The 13,361-nt window shown below is 43.1% G+C and overlaps 1 protein-coding gene across 13 annotated transcripts in view; it reads left to right on the top strand.

Moving 5' to 3' along the window:
- MYO5A (myosin VA) overlaps positions 1–13,361 on the top strand; it is a 241,964-nt gene that overhangs the window by 100,692 nt on the left and 127,911 nt on the right. For all 13 annotated transcript variants that reach the window (XM_040342698.1, XM_040342697.1, XM_040342696.1 and 10 more), the window contains exon 5: positions 3,859–4,015. In XM_040342698.1, the coding sequence (XP_040198632.1) occupies positions 3,859–4,015 (157 nt within the window). The remainder of the gene's footprint in view (positions 1–3,858; positions 4,016–13,361) is intronic.

The following is a 13,361-nucleotide window of genomic DNA, read 5'->3' as shown; positions in this document are numbered from 1 at the left end:
AAAACAAAAAATTATATAAGCAGATGTAGTCAAACGTACGTCCGTTTACATCCTCCCACCCACTGACCTACATTTTGGTTTGGTCTGGATCCAGACTGAAAGTGCCCTTCATAATAACCGGGTTCGCCTCATACCATTGAAGCAGTGTCTGCATAAGAAATAGAAGAACACATACTATATATTTTCCTTTTAACTAGTTTACTCTCAAAATCCATGAAAGATCCTTCAAATAATTGTGTTTTGTAGTTATTAGTTTGCTGCCAGACCTCTTTAGCTGCACCCTTGGGCTTGTCTGATATTCTGTATGAACACATCCCTGGTTTGTTTCTGACAGCCTTGCTAATGATTCAGCATATGATGTTCTGCTTGGTAAATATTGCAAGTCTGGAGGCTTTAGACGGCCTCACACACAGTCATTTTTTATTTTTTTGGCTACTAGGCAAAAATATGTACCATCAGTATGTGACTCTACCTGTCCGATGAATGGTTTGACTATTTAACTAAAAGGAAATATGATTTTGCTCTTGATGGCAAAGGCTTGTACACTTATATAATAAACAAGTGTCCGGGAGCACAATATGCAGATTATTGCTTGCATGAGTTTTCTCTGGTTGTTCCAGTTTTCTACCACATTCAAACTTATGTGGTGTTGTATATAGAAAAAAAATCTGTGCGCTGCCAGACAATGTAATAATAAAATAAAACCACGTGTTAAAGGGCCAGCTGCTGCAATCGCCTAATGTGTGTTCCTCACACGAATGAATGACAAAAAATTGTAATAAATGTGCTGCGCTGATGGTGGTATATACATGCAAATGTGATATACCGTATATTCGAGTATAAGCTGACCTAAATATAAGCCGAGGCACCTAATTTTACCACTAAAAGTATAAGCCTAGGGTGTCCATCGGGATGCCTCACTGTACCCATGCCTCACGGTGCCCATGCCTCGACTGACGTTTAACATGGGAGTCTATGGAAGGGGTGCCCGGCTTTGAAAAATCAGTGCTCCCCAGCCGCAGGTCCCCCAGACAAACTTTGTACACTTGTAGAGGACAACTGGAGCTACATGTTTTTCAAGTTCTGGGTCCAGGGGACCTATGACCGCCCAGTACCGGGTCCCCAAACTCACTGGAGAAAATTACCATTTTTAACATAGGAGTCTATAGAAGGGGTTCCCGGCCTTGAAAAATCGGTGCTCCCCAGCCGTAGGTCCCCTGAACAACAAACTTTGCACACTTGTAGAGGAAGAGTGGGGCTACATTTCCAGGGCACCTACGGCCGGCTGGTACCGGGTCCCCAAAATCCGGGAGATCAGGCGCAAAAAGGTGTCTCGAGTATAAGCCGAGGGGGGGCATTTTCAGCACAAAAAAATGTGCTGAAAAACTCGGCTTATACTCGAGTATATATGGTACCAAAAATTTAGAAAAATCATTGAATAAACTCACTATTCCTATAGTGACCTAATGCACCATGAGCAAGGTAAAATCATGGGTGTTTTCAGCCGCTATTATAGGCCAACCTGTAGGTAAAAATTACCAAGCAGGCTTTAGCACCGCTTTAATATTAGCATGCAATGCCAAGCTGTGGTTTCCAAAGTGAGCAAAGGTTGAAAAAATGTAAGAAAAATATTTATTGACATACATTTAAAAACAACACATAATACTTAAATTGGTATTTAAAAAGTACATATTTAATACTAAATATAGTTCAAAGGAAACTTTGACATGGAACCTGCGCAATCCATCTATGTGAAAAATCTGTCCTGGCATTCTCAACGCGTTTCGCGATGAAGACCTTGCTTCTTTAGGAGATACACATGAAAGTACCGTATTTTCCAGCGTATAAGACGACTTTCTGGATGCAAAAAAATGCATCCAAAGTCGGGGGTCGTCTTATACGCCGGGTACGGTCTCTGCCATCACTCACTATGATCAACATGTATAAATACATAAGTGGTCCAAATGGTGAACTTGGTGTAGAGGTAATCACTTTAAGGCCGGCCATAGATGGAGTGATTTTCTTTCCTTTGCTGGGGGAATCCCTCCTGCAGAGCCAATGTGGTCTCATGGCTGGGAGATGTAAAATCCGGCAGGCTGTTCGGGTACATTCAGCTTGCCCATACATTGTTCGAGATTCAAACCGTCTATGGCCGGCTTAAGGTCATCACAGAAGACAAGGGCCCAGATTCTTGTACACTGGGCGTATCCCTGCGGCGGCGTAACGTATCTGATTTACGTTACGCCGCCGTAAGTTTTTCAGACAAGTGCTTAATTCACAAAGCACTTGCCTGTAAAGTTGCGGCGGCGTAGCGTAAATCACCCGGTGGAATTCAAATTCGGCGGGTAGGGGGCGTGTATCATTTAAATGAAGCGCATCCCCACGCCGAACGAACTGCGCATGCGCCGTCCGTAAAATATCCCATTGTGCATTGCTCCAAATGACGTTGCAAGGACATCATTGGTTTCGACCTGAACGTAAATGACGTCCAGCCCCATTCACGGATGACTTGCGCAAACAACGTAACTTTTAAAAATTTTGACGCGGTAACGACGGCCATACTCAACATTGGCTGCGCCTCATATAGCAGGGGCAACTTTACACCGGGAAAAGCCTAACGTAAATGTCGTAACTTTACTGCGTCGGCCGCGCGTACGTTCGGGAATTCGCGTATCTAGCTAATTTGCATACTCGACGCGGATTTCAACGGAAGCGCCACCTAGCGGTCCAAAAAAAAATGCACTTAAGATCCGACGGCGTAAGAGACTTACGCCTGTCGGATCCACTGGATATCTATGCGTAACTGATTCTAAGAATCAGACGCATAGGTACGACGGGTCGGATTAGGACTTACGACGGCGTACATGGCATTGCGCCGTCGTAAGTCCTTTAAGAATCTGGGCCTAGGGGGCACTCTTTACGTCTAGAGGAAAAAATATTTAACCTCCAAATAACAGAAAGGTTTCTTCACAATAAGAGCTGTGAAAATGTGGAATAGACTCACTGCAGAGGTGGTTTTGGCCAGCTCAGTAGATTGTTTTAAAAAAGGATTCTTTGCTAAATGTACAAAGTATAACTGGATACTAACATTTATAGGTAAAGCTGATCAAGGGAATATCTGAATGCCTCTTGGGGCGTGAAGGATCGGGAATGTTTTTTTTTTTGGAGCAAATTGGATCATGCTTTTTTGTTTTCTTTGCCTTCCTTTGGTTCGACTGTGGGTATAGAAATTCTGTATACAAAGGTTTGTGATTTGTGCATGTTTTAGTTTTTAAAGCGGTGGTTCCCCCTAAAACTAATTTCTAACAATAGATTCGTAAGACCCGTTACACTGCGGGTAGGCTGGCTTTTTTTTTTTTTTTTTTTTTTCGTACATACCGAGATCTCCCCGTCTCGTCCCTTGTCGGTGGGCGTTCCTAGTTGATTGACGTTCCTCGGACGGGCGCGTACGTGACGTCACGACTTTCCGAAAGAAGCCGAACGTCGCTGCGCATGCGCCGTATAGAGTTGGCTCTATACGGCGCATGTGCAGCGACGTTCGGCTTCTTTCGGAAAGTCGTGACGTCACGTACGCGCCCGTCCGAGGAACGTCAATCAACTAGGAACGCCCACCGACAAGGGACGAGACGGGGAGATCTCGGTATGTACTAAAAAAAAAAAAAAAAAGCCAGCCTACCCGCAGTGTAACGGGTCTTACGAATCTATTGTTAGCAATGTGTTTTAGGGGGAACCACCCCTTTAAGTGCGTAAATGCTGTGGTATTATCTGAACAAGTTAGTTGGGAAAGTGTCAGTGTGTGCATTGTGTGTATTCAAAATATAACATGGATAATTTTTGTCCTTTTACAATGTGGTCCAGGGATGAGAGGAACCAGTCCATCATCGTGAGTGGGGAATCCGGTGCAGGGAAGACTGTTTCTGCCAAGTATGCCATGAGATATTTTGCCACGGTCAGCGGCTCTGACAGCGAGGCAAACATAGAAGAGAAAGTGTTGGCTTCTAATCCAATCATGGAGGTAAGTGGAACCAGTAGCAATGGCAGTCTCTTTGTATACGCCCAAAGTGTTTAGTATTTAGTATATGAATTGCTATTATGATCAATGTGTGCAAGTGGTGGTCCTCTCTGGTCAAGCAAGAATTTTGGGCCTGATCCACAAAAGGGATACGCCGTCGTATCTACTGATACGCCGTCGTATCCCTGTTTCTATCTATGGAACTGATCCACAGAATCAGTTTCTCATAGATAGGCAGAAGATCCGACATGTGTAAGGGAATTACACTGTCGGATCTTAGGATGCAGTACCGCAGCCGCCGCTGGGGGCATTTCTCGCCGAAATCCAGCGTCGGTATGCAAATTGGCACTTACGGAGATCCACGAAGCTTTTACGCTTCGTTTTTTCTCCGCAAGTATTAGTTTGCCGTCGCAAAATTAGGGCTGCTTTTACAAAGTGTAACGTTAGTACAACATGTAAAAGTAGACCCCTCTTTCCCGCGACGCTGTCAATTTTTTTTTAAAATTTTTCTTTTTCCCGACGCAACTTTTTTTACCCGGCGCGATTTACAAAACTCAGCGTAACGTAATTTCGCGCAATGCACGTCGGGAAAATCGCGTCGGGAGCATGCGCAGTACGTCCGGCGCGGAAGCGCGCCTAATTTAAATGGGACTCGCCCCATTAGATTAGAAACGCCTTGCGCCGGACGGATTTAAGTTACACCGCTCAAAATTTCTAGGTAGGTGCTTTGTGGATCGGGCACTTAGGTAGAGATTTTGCGGCGGTGTAACTTAAACGTGAAAAATTAAGTTACGCCAGGTTTTTGTGGATCAGGCCCCCTATTCCTAAGAAACAGTTTTCATTTCCATGATGGCTGATTTAGTAGCTGTGAAAAAGTCTGGCCATTTTCTACTTTTTTCAACAATTTCTCTCAATTATTCACTCGGATAGCTGAGAATATTTTGTCCCGCCTGTGTGTGAAGGTCAAAATGACGTATTAATGTTAAATATATTTAACTTTCCAGTGTGCATACGTTCATGCTATTACTCATTAATAAATGTCTGGCTACTTTGTACAGCAGAATTAGCTTCATGCTGTCTTCATTCGGTACGCTCACCATGAATATATCACCAGACACCACTGTGAATGTTAATAAGAAACCAGCTTGCTTTCTCTGTGGATTGAGAACTGCATTTTTCACATTAACTGGTTGTGGTTGACTGGATTCTGGTTAATTTAAATACTTATTTGGGTAACTGTTGTTATTGAGTTGGCATTTTGTGTCATGCTATTTAGAGGAAAAATATTAATTTCATTAATATAGTGTTCCCTTTACAGGAAGGTATTGACTTTAGGCTGAATGCTGGAAGGTTTATTTGACTGATCTCCTACTCGTCCTAACCTGAATTTTAACACATAGAGAATACTTAGGTGTGAGATGACACTTACAGATAATGTTGCGGCTCACAGTCTATAAGGACTGTGTACAACCAGTGCATACTGGCTGAAAAAATAACATTTTAGTACTTCTCAAATGAAGAATCAGAAACCATGTGTGGCTTAGTAGGAGTGTGCATGTCCTATATTTTTATTGAGGCTTGGCTCATACCTCTGACGAATGCGGCTCCCAGCAGGGGTCCGGTGCGTCTCTGTTCTACATTTCAGGGCTGAATCTTTGCCTAAATTGGGCGCTGAAACTGAGCCAAAGTTCCTGTGCAAGCCGCTCCGCAGCCGCAACGGAGATCTCTGAATCGGCTCCAGAGAGCCGGTCACAATCTCCTGTCATGCAAAATCTGCATCCAGTTCGCATAGGTGTGTTGTGAACCCAGCCTAAAGGATTACTGTATTTTAGCTCTTTGCATAAATAACCTTTTACCTCACGTGAAGAACTAATTCCGGACGGCTGCACTACGCTTCATATGACAAGTGGTTGACAGATGGAGCAGGGCACAAAGATGTATACGCGTTTTTTTGCACAAATATCAGCGCTTAGTCATTGGACTAAGCGCTGATATTTGCGCGAAACAAGTCTACCTCTTTGTCCCCTGCTTCATCTGTCAACCACTTGTCATATGAAGCTTCAATAAAAGGATTTTTGGAAGTGCAGCCGTCCGGAATTATTTCTTCACGTTACACAGCATGCAAGCTGGGCTAGCACCGGACTAGTGTATGTGGGGATTAACCAGAGACTCACTCACCTGGAGCAGCTTTTCAAAAATTTTGCCTCAGTTTTTTTCCCCAATGTGTTTTGAGTTCTTGTCACAGGCAGCCAGAGTAACCTTTGGATTGTTCATACTCATGGCAAATTGTCCTGTAACTGCAGACAAAAATTGAACACAAGTTTGCTGCATGTACATAATCTTTAGTGCCAAGGACTATAACTGAAGATTACATGCTGCAGTGCACTTATGTAATTCATGGAGATCACAAACTGCTGAAGAAGGCTAGTCTGATACAAATTATTGTAAGACTTGTCCATCTCACCTGTCCCATATGACTTATGGAAAGCAGAATGCAACTCTAATGTAATCATTAGGTATCCCTAATGCTTTCCTTGTTCTCAGCTGTTTGTCATGTGTTTTCCATGTAACTAAACTTGTGCAGGGGCTGCCTGCTTCTAGAAGTTTGTGAGCTATAGTGATTAAATGAGTGTAGCACAGCATAGAAATAATTATGTTTTGCTTTTGACACTGTAAACATTGAACCCAAGCTATATAAACCATATGTTTTCCTTTCTCTAAAGCCCAGTACACACAGACTGAATGTCAGGCAGCATCGTCCGGTTCAATAGAAATTGTCTTAACAGTCAGCCCTGGTGTACTGCTACCGGACTGACAGAAGGCGGCCATTTGCCCGGGCTCTGTCGAAGGGGCAGGACCAAAAAGGTCTGCCGACCAGCTAGTAGAAAACTAGTAGTGTATACAAGGCTTTAGTCCTTGTCTGTTTCTATGTTACAGATGTAAATAAGCTTATTGTAAACAAAGCTGAGTTTACACGATCTAGAGCACACCAGATTTCTCAACCAGGGTTCCATGGAACCCTAATGTTTCATCAGGAGTGGCTAGGGGGTTCCTTGAGCTGTAACTGATTTGACTACCCATTTGGCACTACCTATATAGTTCTGGTGCTAATGGCACTTGAAAGAGCCAGTAGTACAATATCAAAGATGTTTTTAGCTGTCTCTAATGGCATTCTGACCACCACTGTAAGGGGGCATTTTTTCCCAATGGTCCGCAATAAATTGCATTAAGCAGGGTTTCTCCTAGACCAGTCATTCTCAGCCAGGGTTCAATGCAACCCTAGGGGTACCTTGAGCTGTAGCTTATTGACCTCTCATTTGATGGTAACTGCATAGTTCTAGGTTCAGTGCCACTTGACAGAGCCAGTAGCATGACACTAATTATCTTTTAGCTGCCAGGGTGGCATTCTGATTACCAGTGTAAAGTACGTTCTTCCCATTTACCACCAATATAAGGGTAATTCTTACCACTGACCTCCAATGTAAGGAACATTGTTACCGCTGAACCAGATTAATTATTTTATCTGGGGTTCCCTGAGAACTGAAAAATATTTTAAGGGTTTCTCTAGGGTTAAAAGGTTGAGAAAGGGTGCCCTAGACCTAAAAAATATTTCAAGAATTCCTCTGGTCTAAAGATTTTGGGAAAGCCTGGTGTAAAGGCTTTATTAAGAGCAAGTGTAGGGTATAAAATGCAGAGATAAAAGGTTATATCCTAAAAGATGTTCTCTGTATCTCTGGAAATAATACAAAAAGGCAAACAGGATTTAGAGTTGAAATCTGGGCAGAATTTTTTTTCCACCTATTTTGATAAGTAATTTCTTACCTTTTGAGCAATTTAATTAATCTTTCTAAACAGTCATCCAGCCGTTGGGAAATCACATCTCGGCGACTCCTGCATAATAAGGAATCATTCGTCTTTGTTTCATAAGGTTGGTGGCCACTGTTCCTCCTCTTCCGCCAGATACTGGTGTTTTAATGGCCCTGTGTAGCTCTTTCATAAGTGAATTTGGAGGACTCCGGAGTCCTGGTCTGACCCACCAACTGTGTAGACCATTCACAAGTGTAGTAAGAGGACCCAAGAGACCTGATCCTACCTGCCCACTGTGTAGTTCATTCACAAGTGTAGTGGGAGTACCTTGGTGCCATTCTGACAGATCCACTAGTGTCTAGTTTGTTCACAAGTTTAGTAGGAGGACCCAAAAGTTCTGGTCTTACCCGCCCACTGTGTAGACTATTCACAAGTGTATCAAGAGGACCCGATTGTCTCGGTTCTACCTGCGGACCCGGGTTCCGATTCTGAGGCATCCACTGTCTAGTTTGTTTAAAAGTGTAGTAAGAGGCCCCAATAGTCCTGGTCTGACCTGCCTGCTATGTCGTTTATTCAAGGGTAGTGGAAGGACCTGAGTCACATTCTGACTCGCCCACTGTCTAGCTTATTTACAAGTGTAATGGGATGACCCAAGACTCCTGATTTTCCTTCAACTATGTAGTGAAAGGGCCTGCCTGATTGCATACAAATTGAAAGTGTTTAGATTTGACCTCCTATTATAATGGTTTTGGTAAATTTAAAGGAAAAAATCTAAAGATAATTGTACAGTGTGTATCCAGCTTTACTCAGTAAATAGGACACTAACCTATAACAGCCTGTCTCGAATAAATATCTGCAGAAGACAGTCGCTCTGTAGAAGATTCGTATTTGGTGCTACACTTTGCACAATACACATTGGGCCAGATTCTCGTAGAACTCCGGCGGCGTAACGTATCGTGTTTACGTTACACCGCTGCAAGTTTTCAGCGCAAGTGCCTGATTCACAAAACACTTACCTGTAAACTTGCAGCGGTGTATCGTAAAGACGTCCGGCGCAAGCCCGCCTAATTCAAATGGGGCGGGTAACATTTAAATTAGGCGTGCTCCCGCGCTGAACGTTCTGCGCATGCTCCGTTCGCAATTTTCCTGATGTGCTTTGCGCGAAATTACGGCGCCCTGACGTGTTTGTAAATGGCGACGTGCATAACGTACTTACGCCGAAAAAAATAAATAAAAAAATTTAAATTTGAAGCGGGAACGACGGCCATACTTTAACATGGCTGGTGTAAAGTTAAGCAATGAAAAAGATTGCTTAACTTTGCGACGGGAAAAAACGACGTTACGCACGCAAGTAGGTTCGTGGATCGCCGTAAATGCTAATTTGCATACCCAACGCTGGAAAACAACGCAAACTCCACCCAGCGGCGGCCGAAATATTGCAGCCTAAGATCCGAAGGCCTACGAAGCCGCAAGCCTGTCGGATCTTAGCCAAAAGCCGTTGTATCTTGTTTGTGAATCACAAACTATGATACGACGCGGCAAATTTGAAAATACGCCGGAGTATCAGTAGATACTCCGGGGGAATTTGTTCTGTGAATCTGGCCCATTGTTCCTTGCATTGATTAAGTGCATAGGCCTATGTGAGTAGTATGTTTTTTTCTATGTACCAGTCCACATCGGTACCCATGACCTATCATGGCCTATCTTGATGGAAAGTTTTGGGTCATTTGCCAAAGAAAGGCCTTTGTGAGGCCCAGATGTGGAATTATAGAATGTGTTTGGACAGTTGCAGCCCACAAGAATTATTTTGGTATATAAACTTACCACTCTTTTGTCTTTCCACCAATGCACTTGCCATACTGTCTGAGAGAATTTGGCTCATCTTTTTTCCTAACACAACAGTAGATTTGAAGGAAATTGCTAAATTCGTTTTTCTGTAAAGAAAATTTGTTTGAGTGTGGGCATCACAACATGATAGAAACTGGTCTTATGACAGAGTTCCCATGGGGTGAAAGTCAGAGCAGATCTGTCAGTCAGAGCTCAAGTTCAATAAATGCATCTTGGGATTTAAATAAAACAAGTCTTCTACTTGTCCTCTAACACAACGAGCCAATTAAGACATTCCTGGTAAAGTCGTGACTCTGTTATGAATGTCATGAAAAGCTCCGGAGTTGAAAAGGACTCTGACCATTTATAATGCCTGCTATAGTCCTGTATTCTTCATCAAAATACTCACACATTTTCTAATTGGATTCAATTGGGAAAATGTGTGAATCTTGTATGAAAACATATATTATTGGACCCCAGAGTGTTAGGGAAAAAAATTAAGGCTCCATTCACACCTAGGCAATTTGAATAGCGGGCTGAATACAAAATTGCAATAAAACTCAGGGTGTGTTTGTGATGCCATTACTTCTTAATAACACCCCGATCGCAGAGCAGGAGCTCCTTTTGATTTGCCGCGATTACAGCACAATTTATCGAGGCAAAATCGCACCACGATTTGGGTGCCATTACGAAGTAAGGGCTTCGCGAACGCGTCCTGCGTTTTGCCACAATTTGGAATTGCGAGCAGAATCGCTCCGATTCCACCCGTGAGTCAAATCGCCTAGGTGTGAATGGAGCCCAACTCATTCCATAATCATGTACTTAATCAAAGTGCCCAATGTACTCTATATAATTTTTTGCTCTTCACAGTGAAATACTAAGGGCCAGATTCACAGAAGAAGTACGCCGGAGTATCTGCTGATACTCCGGCGTACTTTCAAATTTGCCGCATCGTATCTTTAGTTTTAATTCTCAAACCAAGATACGACGGCTTCTGCCTTCGATCCGACAGGCGTACGGCTTCGTACGCCTTCGGATCGTAGGTGTAATACTTCGGCGCCCGCTGGGTGGAGTTTGCGTAGTTTTCCGCGTCGGGTATGCTAATTAGCTGTTTACTGCGATCCACGAAGGTACGCACGGTCGTCGCTAGTCGGCTTTTCCCGGCGTATAGTTACAGCTGCTATTTCTTGGCTTATATTTAGACTTGCTATGTTAAAGTATGGCCGTCGTTCCCGCGTCAAATTTAAATTTTTTTTTTTTTGCGTAAGTCGTCCGTGAATAGGAAAGGACGTAACGCACGTCGCCGTTCAAAAATTTACGTTGGTGCGACGTCATTTCGCGCAAAGCACGGTGGGAAATTTCAAAACGGAGCATGCGCAGTACGTTCGGCGCGGGAACGCGCCTAATTTAAATGATACATGCCCCATTTGAATTAGGCGGGCTTGCGCCGGACGGATTTACGCTACGCTGCCGCAAGTTTACAGGCAAGTGCTTTGTGAATCAAGCACTTGCCCGTAAAACTTGCGGCGGTGTAACGTAAATGCAATACGTTAAGCCGCCGGAATTCTACCTGAATCTGGCCCTAAGTAATTAAGGCCAACGCCTGAAAATAACTTGTTTCGTCTGGGGGAGAGGAAAAACAGTTTTTTACACCCTGTTCCAAATTATTATGCCAATGATATTTTTCTCATTTACCTAAATGATTGATGTAAACGACAGTCAGCATAATTCTCATGTTATCAACTATTAAGTGTACAATTCAAATTTTTATTGAACAAACCTCTTAATGATAAAAGATTTCTTTCTCAAAATAAAAAAACTTACAATGCACTGTTCGAAATTATTATGCACAGTAAGTTTCAAAACACTTTATAGGTTGTAAAGAACTGAAATTTGTAATTTGTTGTGTTTGCAGCAGATTTACTGACATCAAAAGCTATTTCAATCAAACTTTGAACAACATTTTAAAGAGGAAGTAAACCCTGATGGGTGTTACTTCCTCTTTGTTTCCCTGCAAAGGTAAGGCATAATGGGCTACTATACATCACATAGTAGCCCATTATGTGACACTTACCTGCAGGAGAAGCCTGCGATGTCCCGTCTTGCTCGCGGGTAGCGAGCGGCCATTCTTCACCCCTCTTCCTTCTGGGGCCGCAAATTCGGGCTCTGTGAGTGGCCGGAGTCGCGTGACGCCACTCACATCATGACCCAAGTTAGAAAGGGCACAGCGTGCCCTTTCTAACTCTGGCGCATGTGCAGAACAAATCGCCATACAGCGATTTGCAAATATCTCCTAGACCGTGCAGGTCTGGGAGATATTTCAAGCACCTACACGTAAGGCTTAATCTAGGCTTACCTGTAGGTTAAAGTAGTTATAAAGGGTTTACAACCACTTTAACTTTTTAAACATTTTAACAGATCACGTTACATTTTAACATAGGACCCCTTATTTGATAGCAGCTTCACAAGTCTTGCATCCATTGAACTTTTGAGTTTTTTGGACAGTTTCTGCTTGAATTTGTTTGCAAGATGTCAGAATAGCCTCCCAGAGCGGCTGTGTGAATGTAAACTGCCTCCCACCCTCATAGATCTTTTGCTTGAGGATGCTCCAAAGGTTCTCAATACGATTGAGGTCAGGGGAGGATGGAGGCCACACCATGACTTTCTCTCCTTTTATCCCCATAGCAGTCATTAATGCAGGGGTATTCTTTGCAGCATGAGATGGTGCATTGTCATGCATGAAGATGATTTTGTTACGGAAAGCATAGTTCTTCCTTCTGTACCAGGGAAGGAAGTGGTCAGTCAGGAACGCCACATACTTTGCAGATGTCATCTTTACACCTTCGGGGACCCTAAAGGGGCCGACCAGCTCTCTTCCCATGATTCCGGTACAAAACATTACTCCACCACCACCTTGCTGACGTTGCAGCCTTGTTGGAACAGGGTGGCCGTCCACCAACCATCCACTACTCCATCCATCTGGACCATCCAGGGTTGCACTGCACTCATCAGTAAACAGAACTGTTTGAAAATTAGTCTTCATATATTTCTCTGCCCAATGCAGCCGTTTCTGCTTGTGAGCATTGGTTAGTGGTGGCCGAATGTCCGTGGGACTCCAGAGGCACCAGCAGCTTCAAATATCTGTTTTCTGCTATGTAATGGTGTTTTAGCAGCTGCTCTCTTGATTTGATGCATGGATCTGGCAGAGATCTTCGTCAATGTGCCTATCTGCACAAAACCCGTCTGTGCTCTGAATCGGCCACAAATCTCTTAATAGTGCAATGATCACACTTAAGTTTTTGGTGAAATATGTAATGTTGAAACTGCAATGAAACGCTATGTGGCTCTTGCAATGATCAAAAAAAAATATAATCCATTATTAAAGGATAAGGCTTCATTTCCATGGACGTTTTTACAGCCACTTTTTTAAGCATTTTTTACAGCTTAAAAACACCTGTCCATGTTTGTTTATTTATTTATTTTTTTTGAGCTGGAGCATTTTTGCAAGTTTTTGAGCGTTTTTTAATGTCTGGCGTTTTTACAGCTCAAACGCTGGACTTTCAGAACGCACTGGTCCTGTTTTTTTTTTTTTGCAGCTTAAAAACAGCTCAGCCATCTACAGCTCAGCCATCTACAGCTCAAAAACGTCATGGTGGGCTCAGAAAAGTGGCTGTAAAAACATCCATGGAAATGAAGCCTAACTGTTCATTTATTC

This window comes from Rana temporaria, chromosome 3 (assembly GCF_905171775.1).
Source record: "Rana temporaria chromosome 3, aRanTem1.1, whole genome shotgun sequence".
In the NCBI taxonomy this organism is placed as follows: domain Eukaryota; kingdom Metazoa; phylum Chordata; class Amphibia; order Anura; family Ranidae; genus Rana; species Rana temporaria.
Note: the sequence above shows the minus strand (reverse complement) of the source record. Positions and strands in the feature narration are given on the sequence as shown.